This window comes from Asterias rubens, chromosome 3, assembly GCF_902459465.1.
Source record: "Asterias rubens chromosome 3, eAstRub1.3, whole genome shotgun sequence".
NCBI lineage: Eukaryota > Metazoa > Echinodermata > Asteroidea > Forcipulatida > Asteriidae > Asterias > Asterias rubens.
The window spans coordinates 6,993,847-7,020,323 of NC_047064.1; the positions used below are offsets into that span (position 1 = coordinate 6,993,847).

Sequence of the window (26,477 nt, forward strand, 5' to 3'; positions counted from 1 at the left end):
GCTAAAAAGGAATCTAGCGCCCCACCCAGTCACTCGGTCGAGGTCATAAAGAATACTACATTTATGTTCACTTTTCTTTGGGATAGTGTTATTGACTTAGCTCGAGTATGGAGGAAGAAAAATACGCCTTGGTTTGTCTTCTTTTTTTTTGCATGCGGGAGCGAGCGCTTTTGGTGGTGGGGAGCTCTAGGGGAGTAACTCTCTGGGGGATCCAAGCAAAATAAAACGTTTTTATTTTGCATTCATAGCATGCGGTTTACTATGCCCTAAAGGTTCTTAGAAAGACAACACAGTTTTACATTAAACTGTCCCACTGGATTATTGACAAATTTTGTCAATAATCCAGTGGAACAGTTTTGGCATGTGGATGGGCAGGCCGCCGGGCGCGGCAGCCCCTGCTCTCGGTAAAAAGGTTTTGTCTACGTGCAAAGAATGTTTAAAGCTACTGGTCAAAATAATTAATGAATACCAGACACTTCGGCACCTTGCAAACTCGGCACCAGCAAACTCGGCACCTCTCAAACTCGGCACCCACAACCTCGGCACCTTGCAAACTCGGCACCCACAAACTCGGCACATGCACAACTACAAACTCGGCACCTGGTTGAAAACGCTCAATCTGCCAATGTTACAAACTCGGCACCCAGTTAGAAATTGAAATAAATCCCGATCCTCGTCGTGTGTATCGACGGGTTCGACGTCGTACCGACGACGATACATACCATGTATTTTCACTGTCATGGTGAGGTCGCCCTTTTCAAAGATCTGTATCAAAATAATTAATATTTATTTTGTGTAAACTTTTGAAGACCGAGTCGAAAATACGTAATTTCGATGTCCAAGTATTTTTTGGGAACATTTTCCCGAAACTTTGATCCAATAAAACACTTATTCAAAATAAAGAGTACGTGTAAATAATTTCTATTACAGACTGTCGTGCACTGTGTTTTATAACAAGATGATCGGAACCCACAGCTGCTGAGACATTGCACGATTCCACTAAACACCGGTGAGCACGCTATTGTCGCTGCCGCCCGGTCATATGAGCTAGTTATGGTCATATGAGCTAGCATAACTACTAATTATTTTAACTAAATTCAAACCAGTTTTTATGGTGTTAATATAATATACTACTCTACTCTTCGGGTGGTATTTGCTGTTGGTGCCGAGTTTGGTTTGGTGGACCAAAATAGGCCGGTGCCGAGTTTGTTTGGTGCCGAGTTTGTTGGACCAAAACAGGCCGGTGCCGAGTTTGTTTGGTGCCGACATTCTTGGTGCCGAGTGGGTGCCGAGTTTGCGAGGTGACGAGTTTGCTGGTGCCGAGTTTGCAAGGTGCCGAAGTGTCCGGTACCCGGTCAAATGGGGGCGCCCTTTCAACACGCGAAGCTTGCTCTAAAAATCTGAATCCCGTGCAACTGTGCGGTAAGTTCTTCAATATTTAAGCTATTTTTGAGTCATACACACCTTTATTAACTATATGCTTTTAAGTATACTATTGTCAAGTGCTCCCCTGTGTGTTAAGTTGTTTATTAAAGCTAGAAACATTTGCGTTTATTCAATTTCAAGGGAGACAATTGTTGAGCTGTAATTTTAATTTTCTACTTTTTGATCGTGTAGCTCAAAGTCTAGTTTCTTTCGCAAGGCATTGTTCACTCGCATTGAAAACCAAAGATTGGTGGGGCACTGACTACGAATTCGAAATGTGTGGCATTTTTCGCATTAATTTTGTCTTCTTCTGGTATCAAATTCAAATCAAGCTGATACGTAGTGCCCAAAATATTAAAATCTGTTACTGTTGGGGCTTAGCTAACTGAGGACTTGTGTCCTGCACTGTGAGTCACAGTGTGACTGAATGAGTCGTGTGACTGTCTGTGCCCCCTGCCTGTGCTCTGTCATGTCTGTGGCTGTGCAGCGCATTAAATAATACAATTTTGTTGCATTTGTTACTTTTTAATCAAAAATAATATTCTCTAAATAACTAAATATTATGTTCCACCACTTCCCCATCGACCAAATTTTGTTTATTTTTTTTCAAACGGAGTTGACTTTGGAAAAAGATGACTTGGACCGAGTTGGACTTGTCCGCACTTATGTTTATTGATGCAACAACATTGATCATTTTTTTACTATCAAATTAACAAAATTATTTCTGTGGTTTTTCCCACAGGTGCTTCGAGCCAAGATGGTGACGTCGTCGACGAAGCAACGATCGCGGTGCTTCTTTGACATCACAGTCAATGGAACTCTCGGTAAATCTATGGTTTCATTCTGATGTCTCAGGGAAAGCTGTCTGCCAGGGACCCTGTCCCCCATATGGGAAATTGGCTGGAGGAGGAGGATTCAAAAGAGGGCGCTATTTCTCAGAAGAAGTTTGTTCAAAGATCGCCATATGGGGGACAGAATTTTCAAGGGACAGAATCTCCTGCCACATAAAATCAGAGATATTTATCATAATGAACAGCACCTTTTTCTAGAGACAAGGAATTTCAGACTTTTATCTGAATTCAGACCAGTCTGACTGGTGAAATGAATAAGCTGATTATTTTCTTTAGAAAAAAAATCCTGCTTTTTGATCTACTTTTCTAAGCACTGTGGATACTGTTCTTGACAGCTCCTTGTTGTCTATAAACTCCGGTGGTTACTAAAAAATGGGAAATACCATCATTTCAAAATTTTACACTTAAATATTTTCAGACCTTTTTGTCACCAATGACTCTCACCCCTGCTTTTATGAAAGTTACACACTCAACGTTTATCCTATAATTTAAACTTTCTCTTTCTATTGTTTGAATAGCTGGAAGGATTATCTTTGAGCTGTATTCTGAGATCTGCCCCCTGACCTGTGAGAACTTCAGAGCCCTTTGCACTGGTAAGGAATCCGTGAACTACTGTTCATTTTAAGAAATGTGCAACATGTGCTCAAAACTGACATGGTACAAGGTTTGGCTCATGTCACACGAGGCAATTTACACTGCAACCAGTACCAGGTAATCTCAAAGAAGAAGAGGCATTCACATTAGAATGGTCACATATTTTTTGGGGGGGATTGTTAAGACATTTGCTGAAAATTGAGTCATGTGTTACCACAGTAGTCTTGTGGTTGGTTGCTTGCCTGCAAAAGTTGCCTCATGTGAAAAGTTTGTTATGTTCCACAGTTTTTTTACAAATGTTCTGACATAAACATAATGTAATTTAATTTAAATCAATTGCTAGTTTTTTTTTTATTTATTTTTTTATAATAAGGAAACATTTTTTAAAAGGGGGACTCATCCATTTTTCTTTTGCAGGAGAAAAGGGCATCGGCAAGACAACTGAGAAACCCTTGCACTACAAGGGTACGCCGGTTCACAGAGTTGTCAAAGATTTTATAATTCAAGGAGGAGACTTCAGTGCAGGTAAGAATTAATATTATTATTCAATACATAATAAATGTATTCTTGAATTGAATTGAATTGAATTCAGCGCTCTCCCTTATCGCCAATCGCAGTTAAAACACCCATGGACCAGTCAGAATTCTCTCCAAGTGGCCCTGTTCAGTGTGGCAAAGCAACCTTACTTCATTTTAAAGATTGATTGGTGAAAAAAGCCAATGATTGGTAAAATGACATGCTAACTGTTCCTGGTTTTACTAAAAAAAAAAAAAATCTGTTATTGTTATAAATGTCTGTAATGAAACCAGGATGCCTCATAAGGGAACTTAATGTCAGTACATGTAGCTTGCAAACCTGAGGAAACCTGTGAACAAGGGTGTTTGCTATGTGTACCCAAAACAAATTCTGTTTAGTACATCTATGAGATTTTTTATTAAATATAAATTAACAATGTTGTCACCTGTCCCAAAAGATTTTTTATTGTACAGTACTTTATGTTTTTAACGTTTGTTTCCTTTTTTGTTTTCTTTTTTTAGGAAATGGAACAGGGGGCGAGTCTATCTACGGCGGAACATTTAGTGGTGCGTAGGTTTGCTTGAAAATTCTCCATTAGTGTTTTGTGTAGGTTTTGGCGACTAGTGCAACTATTACTGTCAAAGTTGCGCTTATTGATTGCTTTGAAACTACGATTGATTTGCAGTTGAGATTACTCTTAGCTCTTTGTAAAAATCGTCCCCTGGACCTTTTATTTAACAAGACCAGAATCTAAATGACAGCATAGTCTTATCATTTAAACTGTGTCATTTATAGCAGTATCTGTTCTGTTTTTGGCGGGTGATACCCGGCACCCGGCAGGATTAAAAGATAATTTTGTGAGACTCAATCTCAATATTTGAACAACATTCTTTTTGAGACAAAGATGTTGAATTTATAAAAGCACGACATCTGGACTTGTCCTATCTTAAGTTTACTTCCCGACACTGCATTCACATCAGTACAGATAACATGTTGTTGAAAGGTCCATCTCTTTTTTTTTTTACTTGGTAAACTAATTGTGAGCTTGATTAAAGGCACTGGACACTTTTAATAATTATCAAAGACCAGTTTTCTCACTAAGTGTTTCCCAACATATGCATAAAATGTAATTGGGACTCGATTGGTCCTTGTTGAAAGAGAATAGTAAAAGAAAAAAACATTCTTGTTGCACAAATTTGAGTGCTTTCATATGCCTTAAAAGGGCTTTTGGCTTGAAGTTTTTTTACAGATTCAAATATTTTAGTGAAAAACCACCTCTTTCTCAAAAGCTACATTTGTTCAGAGGGAGCCGTTTCTCACAATGTTTTATATTATCTACATCTCTCTGTTGCTCGTTACCAAGTAAGTTTTTATGCTAATAATTATTCTGAGGAGTTTTTTTTCTACAAGGATTGCTATAAATTATCTGCACTCGGGAGAAAAGTGCCCGCGATTGAGGAGGAACATGTTGGTTTACGAAAATCCAAATGTTTAAAAAGATTTAGGAGCACTGAAAGCCCAATGACACCAATTCTTCACACATCTCATATACAGCTACTTAAGCAGATCATTTTGTTTAAAAATTTTCTGCTCTGCAACGAAAATTTCCAGGATGCCAGTCAAAGATGGTACATTTTGTGGTATTTTGGCTGGTAAGGTTATTCTGGTGAGCATAATTTTGTTATGCTAAGCCACTTTTGAGGCCTGAATATTCATTGAAGTGTAACATAGTCAGACTCCGGGCTTGAATGATGTTACAACAAATATTATGGGTTGATGATAAGTTTCTTTTGTTATCTTTTTTTCCCCAAAACAGATGAAAATTTTGATTTGAAGCATGACAAGTCATATTTGTTATCCATGGCCAATCGTGGCAAAGATACAAATGGTTCACAGTTCTTCATGTAAGTATCTTTGTAAAAAAAAATCAGAATCATTAAAGTTGAGAATGTGAAATGGGAGAACAAGGAGAACAAGGAGAGGGGATGTTGTGTTGAGTTTAACGGATGAAGAGAAATAAATGAAGTAGTGAGGTGAAGTGTGAATGCTTGATAAGAAGTTTGGGGTCAACTGCAGACTTCCACAGGGTTCTCTCCAGCATTTTTTGCAAAGCTGGGTGCATTCTTGGCCCAATATTATAAAGCTGTTTACCGGTAAGCAAGCTTGTGTGCTTACTGTTGCAGAAAAATTTGCGGAAGCATTTATAGGCGATTTCCCCACGATTTCTCAAGTAAGCAGATAATTTCTAGGCGCGCATACACGTTCACCATGGAATGGCTTTGTTACGTCACTCACACCCCCCAATGCAGGTTAGCCAGCATTTACCTGCATTTCTACCTCAATGCTTAAATACGTTATATAGCTTTATGAAATAGAGATTCTGCCAAGGGATGCTATGTAAGCACAAAATGACTACTACATGCTTTATAATTGGCCAAAGGACACTGAATTTGAACAAGGTCTTCAGAATGTTTTCAATGTAGTTTTGTGAGTATTGGTTGAAATTTGTGTGAATCGGCACGCAATTCGCTCGTATCGGCCTGATATACTAGGCGACTTGTAGCTTTTGCATGGGGAGAACCCTGTTCCATTTGAGGTTATTATTTGAGGTAAGTGAAAACAAATGAAGACGTTGGTGAAGAATGTTGTTTCTTGAAGGTGTTATACAGGATTGGTAGAACTGACTAAATAGTCCCAGTGTTCATGTTTTGTTTATACGCCATATACATGAAATAACAAAGGTCTGCGAGAAATGTTGGCTTATTTTGTTGTGTGAGTCAGAACAAAATAGTGAAAAACAATGCACAGCGTGTACACACATAGCCTGTAATTTTGGTTATAACAATCCAAATCAGCTGTTGTGTTTTTTTATAATAGGTTTTCAAATAGTTTTCTCTTGGAGGGAAATATGTCACCAAATAAAAATGGTTCTAGTCTGAATTTCATAATCAGTAAGCTTTCAGACTTTAAGTAAGCAATGATTTTTTTTTCTCTTAACCAGTCATTGTTGTAGCTAGACCAATTTGAGCGATGGGCTCTTAATCCAAATTAGTCCACCAAGGGTGAGCGGTTCAGCTGAGTTATTCATGTTTAGACATGGGGCCATCTTTGCTGAAGTGTAATCTGGGGTAAATCTGTGCTGGGCAGCACAGTGTATTTTGCTCAGAGTGCTGGGCAAATTTTGCTAGTTCTGGGCAGGCCCTCCCGGCACCGCCAACCGTGGCTACAACACTGTTACCAATCCTGTATAATACCTTTAACGGAAGGGTAATGTTGCTGTTGCTGGACATGCTTTGATGTGTGATGATTGGTAAAAATTATGGGTGATGGTGTCAAAGCTAGACTGATTGCAAATGTTCTACATGTACTTTGTATTTTTCCTTTCTGTCACTATGCAATCCATGATAACAAAGTATTTCAACGGAAGGCAACAGGATTGTACTGTACTCTTTTTTTTAGACTAGACTAACTGTGTATTATAAAACATTGAATGTTCACTTCAAGTGACAGTTTCTATTTTTGCTGTTTTTGTGTTGAATACCATTTTGCAGAAAAACTTCTATTCTTCCAGCAATTGAAGGTAATTGGTCCAAACGTAATTGTGTGCATCTGATTGTCAGATGAACACGGCCAGTGTGTTGTTTAACAAAAGTTTTCTACCTGGGGTCTAAGCTGTTGGTATATACAGTCGATTAATGGCAAGGCAGGCCTGATACTTCACGGAGGCATCAAATGTGATTGCCTCCATGCCCCCTGGTCATTGCCTTGGTGCCATTAAAATGATTGTTTCTTAAGACAATGGGTGCCCTTTACCAAGGAGATGCCTTGGTGCCCTTTCAAAAACGGAGCATTATACAGGCCTGACCATTTAAAAAAGAGTTACACAAACGGTGGATTTTCAGGGGTGAATGTTCAGAATCAAGGTTTTTAAGATTTGTTTAAAAAAGATTTTAGATTTTCATTGTCCGTAAACTTAAATATGCCAAGTCCCCTTTGAAGATTATCAGCAGATTATTTGAATCTGGCGGCTACATGTTTAAAATATGGAGAAAAAAATCTTAACAAGCAAGTCTGGAATTACATGCAGGCCTCCGTTGCCCCTTGTCTTGGCCTTGGTGCGCCATCAAAAGTTTCCTGTAGACTTTATGGAATCGACTTTGCAAAAGGAAAATGGCCTTGCCCTTTCAAAGATGAAATAACAGGGCTGAAAGAGTGCTTACAATTGTTTTGGCTGTGTTGGTATATGAGGGTCAGGGAAACGGTTGTATTTATTTTAAAAAGTTTTTTAAGCATGGAACTCATGAGCTTTTACTTGATTTGTTTTACTTTTTCTGTTTGCTCTAGTTAGTAAGAACTGAAGATCAACTGAAGTAAAGTTGTTGACAATTTTGGCATTACCGTCCATGCTTATTTTTAAGCAGGTTACATATTGCTTAAAATAAAGCTTTGGCTCACTTGCTATAACCCTATAAAATTTTGTAAAATCAAAGTAGCATTCAATCTTGAATTGTTAAACAATTGTTTGCATTTATAACAAAAGTATTTATATAGTGTCTAAAACCTTTCAAAAGAAAATCTCTGAATGCTCAGAAGAAGGAAAAGAAAATTGATTCATACAGAAGAGTTTTGAGCAGAGTCTTGAAATGTACATGTAGGCCTGGGCGACTAGTGTGACGTGTTGAAGTCCCAACTATTGGTTGCTTAATGGAGTCGCAACTACCGCTTTTCAACTACTCGGTTAATCGTGCCGCCACGACTACTTCAAAAAAAGTTGTGTCTACCTGTTTGGTTAACCAATTGTGTCCAGTCACGACTATTCACGACAGCATAATTTACTTACCAAACACAATCAGACATCAGTGACACAACCCTTCAATCCATTAAGCGTGAATTTTTACTGTATTGCGCATATGGCAAACAATATGCCACAAAGAATCTTGGGAATTGAAAATTAGTCGCGACTAGTGTCAAAGTCGCGACTATTTGAGGTGCGACTAGTCCAGTAGTAAATTTCACTAGTCGCCCAGGCTGGGTGATATGGCATTCTAGTTCATGTATTAATTTGAGTTTCTGTTTTTTTCCCCCTCCTCTCATTATTGCTTGGTTTCATTCTATCCATTTGATGTCTGATGATGCAGCACGACCAAGCCTGCGCCTCATCTTGATGGGTAAGACTCTCATGTTTGACAGCCTTCCCCCCTCCCAAAATTGGTTCTTGGTCGCTGGGCACTATTGACTTAAAGACAGTGGACACTATTGGTAATTTTCAAAGACCAGTCTTCTCACTTGGTGTATCTCAACATATGCATAAAATAACAAACCTGTGAAAATTTGAGCTCAACTGGTCATCGAAGTTGCGAGATAACTATGAAAGAAAAAACATCCTTGTCACACGAAGTTGTGTGCTTTCAGATGCTTGATTTCGAGACCTCAAATTTGTAGATCTGAGGTCTCAAAATCAATATTCGTGGAAATATACTTCTTTCTCAAAAAACTACATCACTTCAGAGGGAGCCAATTCTCACACTGTTTTATACTATCAACCTCTCCCCATTACTTGTGATCAAGAAAGGTTTTATGATGATAATTATTTTGAGTAATTACCAATAGTGTCCACTGCCTTTAAGCCTGGTTCATACTCCTGCGAATTTGAAGTGAATTTAATGCACAACTCTGCCCTCGCTGCAATCTTCACTAGAGAGTTGGGCACAGTTCAACTGCTGCGAATTATTCTTTGCGAATTGTTTACGTCATCATTCGTATCGCATTTGCATTCTCAGGAAGTATGAACCGGGCTTTAGACTCGCTTCCCGATATTGGTTCTTGGTTCTTAGCTTATGGTTTTGCTGTTTTAAAAATTGATTTGTATGGATTTCCTGAGATATAAATCATGTATTTTTGTAAAGCATTTTCAGGTATGTAAATCTGTTATTTTTAACTTCACAGTACAACTTTTTTGCTAATTTTTACCAAAGGAATATCTCATTTGAGAAAATTAAATACTACTTTATTTTACACCAAATACAAAAGTGGTGGCAGGATCAGACATTTTTCCAAGTGCAGTATACCGTCATTTTGGGCTTATAAACTGTGGTTTATACATTGATTTTGAACTTATTTAACTCCTGCGATTTATACGCCAAGGAGTTAATATTGGAGAGAAAAAAACAGCGTACATTTTTTACAGAAAGATCATTTGTAAAATATTCTAAATAAAAACATTGTTCTTAAACGATAAAAAACCTGCAAAACATTCGTGTGTGTTGACAAATGTTGAAAATCCCAGGTAATCTTCCCATTTTTGTTCCGTGAATAAGCAGCAGGGAACTAGTGGGTTGTCTTTACAAAACGATTATCAACCGCCCTCATTGTTGGAGTTCAGTCCCCTCAGCTCCCTCTGATGAACAATCAGCGAAACTCCAGTAAGACTAGACTGGTCCCCTGTCCATTTATCCCACCGATCTGTATATGCTGATGTCAGAAAGTTTTCTGTCTGTGGTGAGTGCAATAACTTAATGTAAGGTCATGTTCTTTTCTGGCAGCATTCACACTGTGTTTGGCCAGGTGTTACAGGGTGTAGAGGTCGTGCTGGAGATTGAGAACCAGAGGGTCGATAACAAAAGCCGCCCCATGACAGATGTCCGCGTCTCAAACTGTGGGGAGCTCATCTTGAAAATCAAAGCTAAAGGTGAACATATCAATGATATTGTTTTGTTTTACTCTAACACCATGTACACTGATGTGTTTTAAGCAATGTACCTCAGTACTTCTTAAGTTCTGTGAAAAAAAAGGAGGGAAACTCATCAAATATGTAAAGTGTTTAATTTATGACGTCTCGTTTTCCACTGCAATAAAGTTAACTCTTGAACTATTCCTCTATTCACAATAGAACCCAAACAGAAGAAGAAAGTGGCTTCATCATCAGAAGACGAGTCCTCTTCTGAAGAAAGCACCTCCTCTTCAGAAAGCGAAGACGAAAAAGCCAAGAAGAAAAGGAAGAAGAGAGAAAAGAAGGAGATGAAGAATTCCAAGAGAGAAGAAAGGTAAGAAACAAATGATTTGCACAAGACGAAGTGATATCCTGGTGTCAGTACAGGATGGTATCTTTTCGAAATAACGGGGATGTGATTTTTTCCTGCTTTTAACCGGAATTTAAAAAAAATAAATTCCCCCACACAAAAGTAATGCATAAAAACAAAACAAAAAAATATATAAAAAATAAATTCAAACTAATATATAAATAAAGAAAATGTGTCAATGTATGTTCGTTAAACAACTCAACTTTAAACCCTTTTGTTCTCAGTTTCATTTGCTCTCATATCTTGGCTGTTTCTTCTTTCACAACTTTTGAACCTAAGGGGTTTTAACAGCATTTAAAATGCTGCTTGAACTAATCATTATGTGTCACTAGTTTTATGTACACATGCAGGACATTTTTCAGAAAAATACAATTTGTTGCAGTTGTGAAAAGAAAGGGGGGGGGGGAATTGTTGTAACAAAGTGGTGTCTCATTATTGTTGTCAAAATGTTTCATTGATTTGATGCACAGAGAAATCCCCAGGTGTTTATTTTTGCTGAATAATTTTTTTGTTTCCAGTGCCAAGGTAGAGAAGAAACAGCCCTCATTTCAGAGCGAGTTGGCGTCTCACGTCAACATCAACCCAGAGCAGATTCCAGACGTTCCAACCAACTCATTTTTGCTCAGGAGAAGTCCAGAGAAGAATAATGGGTAGGCGTCAGACCTTTTCAGCCCCGCATTCTTTTTGACCACTCAATTGTGAAGCACACATTCTCACACAACAGGAAGCTTGGGTGCAAAATTTGATTTTACAAACTATTATAAGTTCATTCATTTGTTCAAAAATTGCAAAATGGAGACATTAAAGGAACACGTTGCCTTGGATCGGCCGAGTTGGTCTTTGAAAAGCGTTTGTAATCGTTTGTTATAATATGCATATGAGTAGAAAGATGTTGTAAAAGTAGAATAGACCAGCTCGTCCGATCCAAGGCACTGTGTTCCTTTAAAATTGGTTTTGGAGGGAAAATATTTGTTTTTGTTTTTTCCAACCTTGAAGGATGTTGTTTTAAATTATGGCAGTAATACAAATTGTCTTCTTGCATAACCACATTACTTCGAATTGAACTGTTTCTCAAAATGCTTTATACTCTTGAAAGCTGCTGTAGGCTTCTATCGCTTTTTATCGCCATGCATTTTACCAAACGTACACCTTCCCTTTAAGTACGTTTTTTGTGCCAACTTCCTTTCGACAGGAATCAACGCATGCGTCGGATGACGAATCAAGTCAGGACAAAATCTGGACGCAAGGTTAAAGGGAGAGGGATGATGGTAAGTGACTTTTAGCATCTTACTTGTTATTCACCACCAACATGGTTTGGGGCTAAAGGATAATATCAAGCAAGGTTTTTCTGTGCTGAGCAATTTTTTGTGCTGAAAGGTTTTTTGAAATTGGCCCCTGAACTCAGAACTAACTGTTCACTAACTGTTCATGATTGCATCACATAATATAAGACTGCAGGCTGGCATAGTTTATATACATGTATCATTCAAACGACAATGGGTGATATTGACTGGTCAGACAGTAGGAGGGTTGGGTGTGTACTGTATAGATGCATTCACCACAATCAAATTGCAGGCTGGCATAGTTTACCTATCTTTCAAAACCACAGTGGGTGGTATTGACTGGTCAGAGACAGTAAGAGGGTTGGCGGTGTACTGCATGCGTTCGCCACATGTTATCAAATTGCAGGGTGGGCATATCCATCATTCAAAACTACAGTGTGCAAATGGTCAGTAAGTTAATATATGATTAACTTTGTCTCCTCTCCAGCGTTATCGAACCCCTTCACGATCTCGCTCTCGGAGTACAACACCCCCTCACTGGCGGGCCGAGGAGAGGAAGTACATGGCCGCTGATCGATGGCAGCCGCCTGGACGACGGAACAGCTCCCTCGACGCCAAGTGGGAGAGGGGAGCTGACCTACAACCAGCCTCGGGAGATAACAAGTAAGATTTGCAATGTCGCCCTTTTGAGATAAGTTTGGTGATTTTTATACTCGATGATGATTTCAAGCAGTTCATTTTACCTCTTGAACCCTAAAGGCACTGGGGGCCGTCTCACAAAGAGCTAAGATTGATCTTAACTGCAAATCAATCGTAGTGTTAAACTAGAGTGTGATGTCACAATACAAATCACAACGGTAAAACTGACAATTTGTATATATAAAAAATCAGTGAATATTTTTATATCAAAAGCTCTCCATTGCTCGTTTATTTTGAGTGATGACCAATAGTGTTTGAATTGTAGATTCTATGTCACACGTGCTGTTTCTGACTGGTATCCTGTTCATTTCTGTGTAGCAGACATTTGTTGTAAGAGCTCGATGAAATTGGGCCCAAGTCTTGGACACTTGTCAAAAGTGTACCCTGCCTTTATGATGATTCATTGTTCATGGTCAATTATCTTTGATTATAGACGTGGCAATCTTCAATCCAGGCTGGATCGCTCAGCTGACCGCGCAAACCGTGGCAGCAGAGATAACGGTCTGGGACGTCAGAGAGAGTTCGGACAGGTAGAGCAGCCAGGAAGAGCGAGAATGGAGAGAGAGCGGGGGAGACAGGTCCAGGGAAGAAGAGAAAATGTGGCAGCAGACGCCAAAGCCGACAGGGGTAAAGAGACGGAAAAGGAGAAAAAACACAAGAAAGACAAAGACAAGTAAGAACAATTTGGTTTTATTGCCCTTAAAGTTTTACATTGTGTCTAAATTGTTCTAGTTGACAACATGTTTTGTGTTGCTCTTAATGTCACTTGGCATAGTGGTATAGTCAATCGAGCTCAGGTTCTGATTGGTGAATCTTGAGTTGGGGTTTGGTTCTTGGTCACGACATATATGTCCTTAAGCATGGCATTGAACCTTAATTGCTTCTCTTAACACAGGTGTATAAATGGAGACCTGAGTGAAGCGAAGTGTTTATCTTGAGCGTTGGTATAAACTGTTAGCGACCATCATGCTACCAGTTTTGGCAACGGACAAGGGTGCAGAACCTAAAATCTGCACCATGAAATTGATAGAGAGCAAAATGTGACAGGATCCTGCTCATTAAAGGCAGTGGACACTATTGGTAATTACTCAAAATAATTATTAGCATAACACCTTTCTTGGTGACGAGTAATGGGGAGAGGTTGATGGTATAAAACATTGTGACAAACGGCTCCCTCTGTAGTGCCATAGTTTTCGAGAAAGAAGTTATTTTCCACGAATTTGATTATGAGACCTCAGATTTAGAACTTGAGGTCTCAAAATCAACCATCTAAACGCACACAACTTCGTGTGACAAGGGTGTTTCTTTCTTTCATTATTATCTCGTAACTTTGATGGCCGGTTGAGCTCAAGTTTTCACAGGTTTGTTATTTTATGCATATGTTGAGATACACTAACTGTGAAGGCTAGTCTTTGACAATTACCAATAGTGTCCACTGCCTTTAAAGTTTAATTTTAGTTTTACTAAGGCTTACATGATCTAAACTTAAAAAAAAATATTTATAAATAATTTGAGGTGTGTTTACTTTTTTTCAGATCCCATAAGAAGCACAAGAAACACAAGAAGCACTCGGACAAAGACAAAGGGAAACCGCACAAAAGTGACGCTCTGGACAGGAAGAGAGCGCCCTCTCCCAAGGCTCGCTCTCGCTCCCACTCCCCATTGACGAGGAAGAACAGGGGTCGATCTCCAGGGAGGGAGAGGGATGTGGGCGGGGCAAGCCGGCGTCGCCATTCGAGCCCCTCCCCGAGGGATGGCAGACGGAATGCTTCTAACCGAGAAATGGGTCTGAAGAATGATAACAAGTATGGAGATTTTGTTTGTACTATAAAAACATTAGCTAAACTTACAAGACTTTGGTTTTGGTCTTCAAAAAGTTGTGCCCTTTGCAAAATCAAAATTGCCTTGCCCTCTCAAATATGAAACTTTGCATGCATAACATTTGAACTTGAATGTAATGGACTTTGTGTCTGCACCACATCATGCAACACAATAATTTTGAATGTGTTTAATAGTATCAAACAAAACCTTTTTGTCTTCAGTAATTCGATCTACCATTTCAATTTCAGAGTTCGTAAATCCAAGTCCTTGAGCCCTCCGCCGAGTCGCTGGAAGCCGGGCCAGAAACCATGGAAATCAACTGATGACAAACAGGATTCAGGGTAGGTCAGGGGTCAATATGATAGGTGTGAAACTCTTTTCTTACTTTCAACATGAGGCCTGGCAGCAGCAGGGCATTCAAATCCTACCACAGTGAAACAAATGTTGGTGTTTACATGAAGAGTGGTTTGGTTGACTTGGACGAGTTTATGAAAACCATCACAAATCTTTGAGATTATGTTCATACATGCACATGGTGTTACACAAACCTTACTAGGTTGTATCTCCACCATGCAAATTTTCAAATCCTACTCTCGTGTATGATATTGCAACAACCTTAATTCAGTTCTGTCCGCCATGCTAAGTTTCAAATGCTGCTATATAAATACCTGTTTGTGACATGTTTTGACAATACTGCTTAAACGTTTTTTAAATTTGATGATAGAATGATGAGGGCACATCGAATTCCTGCCTTGAGGAGTCCTTCTTCCTCTCCAGCCTCTAGCGTTGGACGACGCTCCCCATCACCAATCCAGTTGAGAAGGTAAAGATTGTGACATTTGTTCCATAAAAAGCAGCTTAAAAGTACGGTCATCACTTGTTTCTTGTCAATGTTAAGCCTGGTTCATACTTCCTGCGAAAGCGAATGCGATATGAATTTTGATGACTGTGTTCAACTCTTGTGGTATATTTGCTGCAAAAACAGCCATGTGAGGTCAAAATTTGCTTCGCATTCGCAGCAAGTAATAGTATGGACCGGCCTTAATAATGCTGTTCTATAAGTCACCTATGACATTTTCAGCTGAATGCATTGTATATTTGTTGATGAAACCTCCAAAACTTTCAAAGTATTTTCATCAAGAGTGTAGATTCCATCCATGTTTAGCAAGGTGACTGCATGTACCAACCATGTCTCTAGTTGCAACATCCACAAACAGATAGCACAGAAATTTGAACACCCCAATAATCACCTAAAGGTGATCATTGGACATTCATAATTTTTTTGATCTCAAATCAACTTGGCATTGAGACGAAATTTGTCACCTTTACCATTTATTTTGACCGTACTATCCGTAACTTTATTTATTATAATTTTTTCTACCCCCAGGCATGGACCCAATCAGAGTCCATCCCCCAGACATCTGAGTCCATCCCCCAGACATCTGAGTCCACAACACGACCACAGTCCCTCCAGGTCTCCTCTACCCTTATCAACAAGCAGACAAACCTGGCCGACCAGCCCATCCGAACGAGTCAAGCTGGCCACTCTAGCTCCACCATCCTCCCCTCCTAACGACAAGGGGCGATCAGGGAAAGATAAACCCTCTCGCCCGAGCTCATCCAGCGGGGAAGACTCATCGGACGAGGAGAGCAGTGACGGGGAGCGGAAACTCAACACCGGGGATCCGTACTCGACCAAGAATCGCAAGAAGTACCAGAAGGCGACCGAGCAACGCAAACGGAGCCCTACTCTGAAGGAGCGCTTCCAGTGGCAGCCACCCTCAGAGGACGAGGCAGAAGCCGGGGCAGTGATAGTTGCAGCTGAGGGGCGGGAACAAATCAGTCTGGAGAGTGCAACCCAGAAAAACAAGTCTGTTAAAAATGTGGAACCAAATCAGGTATGTCAAATTATTCAATTCACTCAAAGCCGTTAAAGGCAGTGGACACTATTGGTAATTACGCAAAATAGTTATTAGCATAAAAAATTACTTGGTAACGAATAATGGGGAGAGGTTGATAGTATAAAGCATTGTGAGAAACGTAGTTTTTGAGAAAGAAGTAATTTTCCACAAGTTTGATTTCGAGATCTTAGATCAGATTATGAGGTTTTGGAATCAAGCATCCGAAAGCACACAACTTTGTATGGCTATTTGTTTTCTTCTTTCATTATTATCTCGCAACTTTGATGACCAATTGAGCTCAAATTTTCACAGACTTGTTATTTTAGGCATATGTTAAGATACACAAAGTGAGAAGACTGATCTTTGACAATTACCAATAGTGTCCAGTGTCTTTAAATACATGTACAAGTAGTTGTTTGATCCACAGTAAAACAGAAAAAATCCCCCCCCCCCCCCCACAAAAAGAAAGGAGAAGTGCAAACACCGAAAAAAAACAAAAAACCCCAAAATTCACTTGGGGAACGAAATCGAGGTAAATCCCCTGAGCACAGCTTGTATGAGAGGCCTATAGACAGGACACAACAAACAGACATTAATTTTTTTAGTTGATAAAGTGTCTGTATTGGTGTAATATCGGTAGATAATTTTTTTATTTTTTTATTATCTTTTCTGTAGCGCCTTGAGAATTTTAAAAATTTTATTTCAAAGTGCACTTTATAAGTTTACATTATTATCATTATTGTAACAGGAGAAGTACTCCAGCAGTTCGGAGACCAACGGAACCGAGGATGATGACGCAGCAGGCCTGAAGATGCTGGAGAAGCAACGCACCGACTTGGAGGAACGTCTCGCTGCTCTTACTTCTCAAAATCGCAAGATTCAGGAGATGATGGGAGGCCCGGGCACATCCGACGAGGGTAACCCCGAAGGATCATCAGATAAAAAGGCTCATTCTCCGTCTCGCTCCCAACCCACTGAGATGCCAGTTTCTTCTGGGATTTCCTCTCAAACAAAGAAATCCTCCAGTCCCGATCGTCGACGAAGCCCTAGAGAATCTGGCCCAAGTTCTGTGCAGAAGGAACAGCAATCTGATGACAGAGACGAAAGACCATCTCGCAAACGAGGCTACTCTACAAGCAGCAGAAGCAGAAGCCCTCCCAAGCGAAGAGCTCGCAGCCGAAGCGCTTCTCGTAGTCCACCACCAAGACGAGAGAAGAGAGCTAGCAGGTCAGCTTCACCCCCGATACGGTCTGCCAGGTCACCCAGGAGGTCACCAAGGCGTTCACCAAGACGTTCACCAAGAAGACCTACCAGTTCAAAAGTGCAGAGGGGTTCCCCAAGAAGGTCTCTGAAGCCATCAAGAAGGCGTTCCAGATCCTCATCCGGCAGTAGGTCTCCTCAGAGATCTCCAAGAAGGGTTGCTCGTCGATCGCGGACACCAAGACGGTCTCCAAGAAGGGTCCCGCGGAGGTCACCAGTTAGAAAGTCTAGAAAGTCGAGGTAGGATTATTAGGCACGGTTTAATTTTTATTATTTATTAATAAACAAAACAACAACATTTCCAATGGCGACCAAGGGTCGAATTACAGGAAAATATACGTAGGCTACAAATATATAAAAAGAATATAAATATACCCAATATTACTAAATTGGTTGAATTTTTCTTTTTAAATAGTTAAACAGTTGCCTGAATAATATATTAAAGGGACCAAAATAATAGTTTGATGTTTTTCTGAAGGTCATCTTCATCATCTCGTAGTCGTTCTCGGAGTCCTCCTCTGAGGAAGCGTCCTGTTCGTCGCTCTCACTCATCAGACAGAGGTAAAAGCCGCTCTCGAAGCCGAGGAAGACAAACCAGGGACAGGAGGTTAGTAAGATTTTCTTTTAATAATATTGTTGACCACATAATGCCACTCAAATTCCAGAATGGCAAACGGGAATCCTGATGGAGCTTTGTGATTTTTTCCCCATTTTTTTCCCCCTCTTTTTTTGTGGGGGGACGCCAGCTGTAAAATAAATTAAAAATTAATGTTTCCAGATGATCAATTTATTACTCAAATAAATGCTGTATGAAGGCTAATGTATGAAGTATTTATGTTCTGTATAGACGCAGCCCAAGTAGGGAAAGGCGTAGACCATCACCACGGCGCCCTTCACCCCGTCGACCCTCACCAAGACGACGTCGAAGAAGTCGCTCCCTATCCCATCGTAGGAAATCAAGATCTATCAGCCGATCAAGAAGGTAGGAATCTCATTTTACTTTTTACCTCAAGGCACAAGACACTTATGGTATAAGTTAGCATAAAAACTTACTTTTTAATGAGCATTGGAGAGCTGTTGATAGTATGAAACATTGCGATAAGGTTGTTTTTGAGAAAGGGGTTATTTCTCACTCAAATAATTAAAGCACTCAGGCTTTTCATGTCTTTGAAAAACGTTTGGCCCACATTTACTAATTTATAGCAACATGGTCATTCAATGGCAACTCATCTGGGCATATTATTATCTTTTTTATTGCAGAAGTAGAAGCCCGCTTCGTCGTCGTCGCTCCCCCGTGCGTAGTCGATCGCGTGATAGAGGGCGGAAATCACCTCCACGCCGCGACCGTAACCGCCGCAACCGCAGGTCATACTCTCGCTCCGCGTCGCGATCAAACTCCAGCAGGTCAAGGAGCCGCAGTGCTGCACGGCGTAAGAGGAGTCGATCATACAGCCACAGCAGCAGTCGCAGTAGTTACTCCAGCAGGAGTTATTCCAGTGGTAGGAGTTGAGTCAAGGGCTGCATTGGTCCCCAGGGCCAAATTTCATAGAGCTGCTTTACCCTTTTAGAGACCATAGTGGCCACAAGCGGCTTGAACAGAAATGCCCTTAGCGGCCACGAACGGCCGCAACTTTTGATCTCCAATTACATTAAGAGGTCAAAGAAAAGATAATATTTGGATATGAAATTTGTTAATGTATGTTAGCATAGTATCCCAATTTCTAAACACAAAACTTAATTATCTGTTTCATGTTGTTTTTAGTGACATTTTTACTGACAAAATTTGATGAAATGAACAACATTAACAATGTCAGGGCATTTGTGATGATTATACAGAAGTGAATGGTTTCTTAAAGGTTAACAAAAAAAGAAGCTAAACATAACAAAATTATGCTTACCAGATTAAGGGTACCAGCCAAACTACCATGTCACAAGTACAATTTGTGCCTGTAACCCTGCTCATTACTGCTTAGCAGAAAGTGTTTAAGCAATATTTTCTGTTGAAGCAGCTCTATGAAGTTGGGCCCAACATGACGCCCCATCATCGTCCAACATACATGTACTTGGTCAAGACAAAAACAAAAACGCAAGTCATTTTAAGTTACTAAGAGAGGCTTGCGGTAACACCATGTGAATATTATCTCCTTTTTTGGGGTAGTGTTGGTTCTGAAAAGAACCAGTGGTCATTTTAAGTTGATAAGTTTATACTAATCATTAATTGTGTGAAATATTGTTATTGCATCACACAACACAATGTTTGTTATGTTTGTATAGCTGCGCGCGTCATAAGCATCTGAAACTCACTACTGTGTACACTTACTTTAACTTCCGCTTAACTTTTTATTTTTTAGGTCATTTTGTTCATTTAGAATGAGAGCTTGTTTTTAGTAGGACTGTAATTTTAAGTTCCATTTTAAATAATGTTAGTTGTAGATCTGTTTGTAGAGAATGCTGTAGGGAGTGTTTTTTTAAATTTTACTTTTGTGGTTGTGGTTCTTGCATTGAAGGATACAATGTCATCATACATGAGTGGTTGTGATTTCTTTAACCAAAGGATTTTAAAAAGGGCGATCTGCGCGATGCGATGAGAAATAAATCGTTATTTTGCTAAAAATAATGTACAAAATTCCCCCACAGGTATGATAGTCTTCATACTTGAAGCCATTGGACACTTTCGGAACAGAAAACAAAAAAAAAAGTTCACAGATTTACCACTAACAGGGTTTACAGAAGGAAATGGTGAAATACTTCTCTTGAAATACTATTCCATTAAATGCTTTACTTTTTGAGAAAACATTAAAACAATTATCAATTCTCGATATCGAGAATTACGGATTCAGTTTAAACACATGTCATGACACGGCGAAATGTGCGGAAATAAGGGTTGGTTTTCCCGTTATTTTCTCCCGTCTCCGACAGGTTTGTTATTTTTTATATAAGTTGTGATACACAAAGTGTGGGCCTTTGGACAACACTGTTTACAGAACGTGTCCAATGGCTTTAAGTCTGATTTCCGATTTTTGGTCCCTTTGGGAAAATTGTGACAAACAGCCCGAAAATTCCATGTGTAGAAGTCGGCATTTGTGTGTAAAAATGCACGTATTTTGATGCAATACTTCAATTGAATCATGTTTTTATGTGGTACCAGTACAATTATCAATTCTCGATATCGAGAATTACGGATTCAGTTTAAACACATGTCATGACACGGCGAAACGCGCGGAAACAAGGGTGGGTTTTTCCGTTGTTTTCTCCCGACTCCGATGACCGATTGAGCCTGAATTTTCACAGGTTTGTTATTTGATATAGAAGTTGTGGTACACAAAGTGTGGGCCTTGGACAACACTGTTTACCGAAAGGGTCCAATGGCTTTAATGCGTCTTTTGACAGTGTGTTTGGTGTAGTCAAACCAATAGTATGGATAAACCACAGGACTTATTAAAATATCCAATATATTTGGATATTTTAAAGTCACACTTCCAAGGGTTCAATCGAGCAAAGCAGAAAAGAAAATGGAGCTGCGAGATTGTACACTGCTGGGTCTGTAATGACTAAATGCATTGGCGTCATCAGGCCGCTATCTTCCTTGGGAGGCAAAACGATGATGGAAACAGGCCGCTATCTTCCTTGGGAGGCAAAACGATGATGGAAACAATGGAAACGGCAGCTATTGAGCAACTTTTTTCTTTGACATTAGACAAGAGCTCTACTTGTTTTTGAGGTCCATTGTTCATGGCGTTAAATCTTGATTTATTGGCATTGCTGAGTAAAATTAGTTTCTAAACTAATTTTTGTTGATGTAAACAATTAATAATTGAAATGAACTACAGCCTGTAGCAATGTATATTTTCTTTTATTATCAATGTCTTATCTGACTTTTAAAATGTCAACCATATAAATCAAACATTTTAGTTTTTACTGCAAATTTCGAGCACTTGTTATTTTTACCAGGGGTTTACCTTGTACGATACAACTAATAATACTCGGTTCTTATAAGTCTCAGTCCCTACCAGATTGTGTAGGTTTTCTCCTTTGGGGTTTTCCTCCCACATTTAAAACTGAACATTTCTTCATTGCCTCATATTCATCCTGTTGGGTGTGAAATGAAATAAATAAATAAGTAATTAAGTAATTTCAAATCAATTCTTTTATTTGATTTTGTATTTGATTTTTGGTTGTCTTTAGCAGCGACTAGTCTGGTCTTATTTTGAAGTAAGGACCAGTAAAACTAGTCTTAACCTTTAGCATTGCCTAGGACTAGTTCCAAATTAGGAAGAGTTTTGTGAAATCAACCCCTGGTAACTGTCCATTGTTTACAGAGTTCTGAGCATGCACACATTTCCACGAACAATGGATTTACCTGGTAAGTCTGCTGCCACCTTATATCACAACAAGTCTTGCATTGCTGCAATCAAAGTGAAGCATGGAAGTCTATATCAACTTGTACAAATTCAACCTGACAAAACAGAATACGCCTCCTATTACAACAAACGATAGTATTTTCACAGTTGAGTTTTACATGGTGTGTTTATTGAAATCTAATCGATGAAAATTAATATTAACTTTTACAAAAAAATCAATGAGGTACTTTTCCTCTAAAGACATTAAAACTAGACCTAAACCTGCCGCATGTTTTAAGCACCACTGGGCTTGTAGCCTTATCCATGCTGGAACCAGCTTTACGAAAATGGCCAAAATTCCATGTACTTCTAATGATGTTAGCTCTTGTACTTTCTGTTCTATAAGCAGTACACCATTAACCCCCCCCCCCTTCCCTTAAAAAAAGAAATCTTGTACAGTGCATAGCTTTACATAAAAATGTTGGTTGAATGTGTAATCTCAAGCAAGATGACCCAGTTTCCGATGACCCGAATAATCTTGCTGAGACTGAGTACATGTGTACGCCATTGCAGTAAATATCCAGCGCTTCATTGATTTTTCACTGTGCCGATCAAAACAAAAAAGGAGGAAAAACACGTACAGCGCATAGCTCTACATCAAAATGTCAGTTACGAGTATAATCTCAAGAAAGATGGCCCAGTTTCCAATGTCCATACAGGACAGATGAATATCTCACTACAGGCATGGAATTTAGTCGTTGAGAGGGCAAGGCCATTTTCATTTTGAAAAGAGCACTTTCATTGAAGAATCTTAAAGTCTATTGGAAACTTTCGTATGGGCACCAAGGCCAAGACCAGGGCAATGGAGGTCATGTTATCTTGCCCCTTAACCAGACTGAGTATTTATAAACCGTATTTATAAACCGTCGGTAAATATCCAGTGCTTCCAAGATTTTTACAAGATCACTCCACACCAGTTGACTTGGGCGTCTCCTCGCCACCATGCCCTGGCACAGTCGCTGAAGTTTTCAACCCTCTTATTGAGATGTCATACACAACCTCCTCCACTTTCTTAATGTCATACTTGAGTCCATCAAAACGCTTTCTCAACGAGTCGTTCTTGAGGTTGAGTAGTCTGAATCCGGCGTTGAGTTCCTGGATGAAGTTTGAGATGCGGACGGGTCTGTTGTACTCTCCGGCCGTTACGCTGTTGATGGCGAGTCTTGACTGGAGAAATCGGATAAAAAAGGATCAGGTCAATTTTGTCTGCATTCCTTTTAACAAGCAAGATAATCTTCCTACTTTAGTCTTATTTCAGATCTTTTCGGCCTGGATTTTTTTTCTTCAAATAAATTGTACGGTACCCCAAGTCATTACACTCAGCATTTATGACAGCCACTAAAAGTTCTAAGAGGACTCTGGAATTTCTTTTAAGAATAATAGATTTGTTATCGTACCAGTTCACTGGCTAACTGCAGCAATCCTTGCAAGAAATCCTCCAGGTCCAGATGAAAGCCATCTTCCCTCTTTGTTGAAACTAAACATGGATACAAAAATGGAAAAACGTATGTAAATACTACTTTTCATTTTACAGACAAATCATGTAACTGTTAGGTGTCACTGTTTTATTCATAAAGTATCAATACAAAATGTTCTCCTGACGATGACTAGAGCAAGCTATAGTCGAAACATTGAGACCAATTCAAGAACTGACTCCACGGTAGTGCAGTTAATTACGGTCCTATAAGCTAAAGTGGTAGTCCCCACCAATTTTCTATACCTTCTGTCTGGGTAGTAGTTAAAAAGTAGAACAGTTCTTTTCAGAACTGAGAAGTCTCCCGAATAAAGAAAGACAGTTCTCTAAGAACAAACTCTACCTGGCAAGTAGATACACATGGTATTACCGCATACCAAATATATATTGATACCTCACCATGCAATGTCTCAAATCATTTATACAAAATGTTTGTAATCAAAGCAAAAAACATTGCTTTTAGAATTTTGCAAAGATTATTCCTGGGCTATGTGATAAAAACAATTGAATTTCAGTCTTGACTCTTACATACTTACCTCCCATGAACTTAGCAGCTTCTTCTCTTGTGATCAGTTTCTCAGACTCCAAGTAGATGATCAGAGCAGCTACGAAGGATAATCTCTGACTCACAAAACGCCAATGATCATGAAATCTGGGGACATTTCCAAAAACAACGACTTTAAGTGTCTTGTTGGTTCGTCCATAATGACATTATGCGGTTATAGTCAAGCTAGTTGCTTTTAAGTTCCTTCTCCAAAGCTATCCTGCAAAAATTTACTCGTTATATTGTGAATATACCAGGCAGTTCTTATGTCAGAAACTGATAAAGCATGGTTTTAAATCGATGCGAAGTATATGTCAATGGCAAGTCAAAGATTTGTTTTCTTTCTTTTATAATATCTCTAAAGCTCTTCTGGGTAAGCGTTACATACAAAGTGTGGACTTGAGAACAAAAGAGAAAAAGGCATGGTTTAAACACTATGTGGACTTACAAACATCCACACAGTGTTTTCCTAAGTGTTGAAAAACACAATTATAAGATTGAAGTTATGTCCACAGAGTGACTGCAACACAGAGCGGTTTGCGTATTTTTGTGCCAAAAAAATGTAATGGGATTCTCCACAAAAAAAAAAAGGAAAAAAATAGGGGGGCTGCAATTTCATCACATTACAAAAAGACCACACATTTTATTGTGAATTTATAGTTAATTCTTGTCAGAAACTGATAAAACAGGGTTTTAAATTGTTGCGAATGTGAATGGCAAGTTTAAATTTGTTTTCTTCTCACAAAAGTCGTTACAGAAAAACAAGCTCAATGTAATTTTGAGAAAAGTGCAAGGCACATACCTGTAATATTGATCCATTGGAACCTTCTTCTGTAGTGCAGCAAACTGACCCTCTGTTGTCTCCAACAATTTCCTGGCTTTTTGACAAAGTGCAGGAGCTGTACATACACAAAATTAGACAAACAATCAATTTGGTCACACAAACTTTTTTTTGGTTGTGGACTGACTGACTGAATTGACCAACATATTGACACAACAAACTAAGAACAACATAAAGGAAAAATGAAGTGACAAATTGTATTGTTTTGCTCCCTCTTCCATGAAAAACTGACCCAATCTCTGATCAGCAGAGTGTGGGTTCGAGTCCTGGTCGTGGCACTTGTGTCCTTGACTTGAGCAAGATACTCTACCATAAATGCTTTGTCCTCTGGATGGGACATTAAGCAGCCGTAGGTCCCATGTGCTAACAAAAGTACTAGGGTTGGTAGTGGTAAAAGAACCCAGCACATTTATAATGGGTGTTTACCAGGGTGTTTCTGGTTCACATAGCAAGCACCCCAATACTCACACGTTTCATCAAGTTTACTTATGAAGCATACCCCTTGGTTGCATTACCAGAGAAACTAACATCATTGCATTTACCTTCTTTAAGACCAGCTGTCTGATGCACTCCTTCCAATGTTGTCATGATCTCTCGAGCAGTTTGCTCCATCGCACGAACAGCAACACGGATCTCCTGAAATATTTACATATTGACAATTTTACGCCCAAAGCTCATCATAGTAATACAGCGCATAAAAGGCAATAATTTGGTCTAACCTATTAATGACTTAACTGAGAATGTTTTTTTTTGACTGTCAGAACATTGTATTACTATATTGTGTTTTGAAATTGAAGCCCTCCTTTTCAAAAAAATTGTTGATGCCGCAGATTAAGATTCAAACATCCCCCGACTTCAGAGAATAATAAACCGTTCTTATAAAGCGCATTACACACGGAGTCCCCAGAAGATAAACTTTTGTAATTGGCCTTTATCTTAATCTTCTTCGGATGTTTAGGATGAATAAAGTGTTTTATTATTTAACTGAATTGAATTGAATTTAACATAAAGACTGTATACGCACTGGATAAGCTACATATACAATGTATACGTTTCAATGAGTACAGATTTATTGCAACCATTTTTATTTATTTTTTTATGAGAGGGAGGCCTAAGAGAAGAGTACCGGTATGAAACATCTATGTTTAAAGCAAAACAATTTCAAACAATTGTGATTATTTTACTTCTCAGTTTCACTTTCATTGTTCAGTTTCATTATTTCAAAGTTTTCAGTCAGACACAACAAACTTTTTTTTAACAATCAGCGATTTCTAGAGAGACAAAATTTGTACAGCATCAGCAGTTGATGGTAAGTTTCAACTTAGAAACTGTAAATAAATGCATTACACTTTTTTTAATTGTTATACAACGAACAAAATTACTAAGCTAGAAATCTTAAGTTCTGATAATCCTTCGAAATTGCGCCCTCTTGTGGCATACCTTCCGAGTAAGTTTTTAAACAACACAAAAGTTTTGTTATCCGACACACAGCGCGGCAACAGTCAGTACTCAGTGTTCGATTTTTGAAAATGTTGCTTACCTCCCTCATATCTTGATCATTTGTGAGGTATTCATTGAACGCGCTGAAGGTGCTTGAAACCGACGAAACTGCGTCACTCCCCGTATCAGCCATTGTACTCGGATAAAACAACAGACTTTGTTGGAAATCAAAAAAATCTTCTTATTCAAGCAATGTCAGGTACTTGGTATGGCGACCTTTTCATTTCATACAAAAACACATGCAAGTGCTTCGGGGGACCGGGCTGCGAGATGAGCACATGGGATTGAT

General features: G+C 39.2%; 2 protein-coding genes across 2 annotated transcripts; one reads left to right on the top strand and one right to left on the bottom strand.

The window, feature by feature from the left end:
* Positions 1–1,366: 1,366 nt before the first annotated feature.
* On the top strand, positions 1,367–19,322 carry LOC117288164 (peptidyl-prolyl cis-trans isomerase G-like). The gene is made up of 21 exons (XM_033768887.1): positions 1,367–1,422; positions 2,168–2,249; positions 2,795–2,869; positions 3,288–3,395; positions 3,908–3,952; positions 5,203–5,290; positions 8,525–8,554; positions 9,929–10,074; positions 10,276–10,429; positions 10,984–11,115; positions 11,658–11,733; positions 12,236–12,411; positions 12,881–13,120; positions 13,983–14,252; positions 14,517–14,609; positions 14,993–15,091; positions 15,656–16,166; positions 16,918–17,669; positions 17,908–18,036; positions 18,277–18,411; positions 18,690–19,322. The coding sequence occupies exons 2-21, from the start codon at positions 2,183–2,185 to the stop codon at positions 18,937–18,939; spliced, it is 3,576 nt and encodes a 1,191-aa protein (XP_033624778.1). The 5' UTR covers positions 1,367–1,422; positions 2,168–2,182; the 3' UTR covers positions 18,940–19,322.
* Positions 19,323–20,732: 1,410 nt separating this feature from the next.
* Positions 20,733–26,459, bottom strand: LOC117288598 (translin-like). The gene is made up of 6 exons (XM_033769515.1): positions 26,229–26,459; positions 25,231–25,324; positions 24,650–24,746; positions 23,840–23,955; positions 23,227–23,306; positions 20,733–22,996 (listed from the first exon to the last, which is right to left on the bottom strand). The coding sequence occupies exons 1-6, from the start codon at positions 26,319–26,321 to the stop codon at positions 22,733–22,735; spliced, it is 744 nt and encodes a 247-aa protein (XP_033625406.1). The 5' UTR covers positions 26,322–26,459; the 3' UTR covers positions 20,733–22,732.
* Between the last annotated feature and the right edge of the window lie 18 nt (positions 26,460–26,477).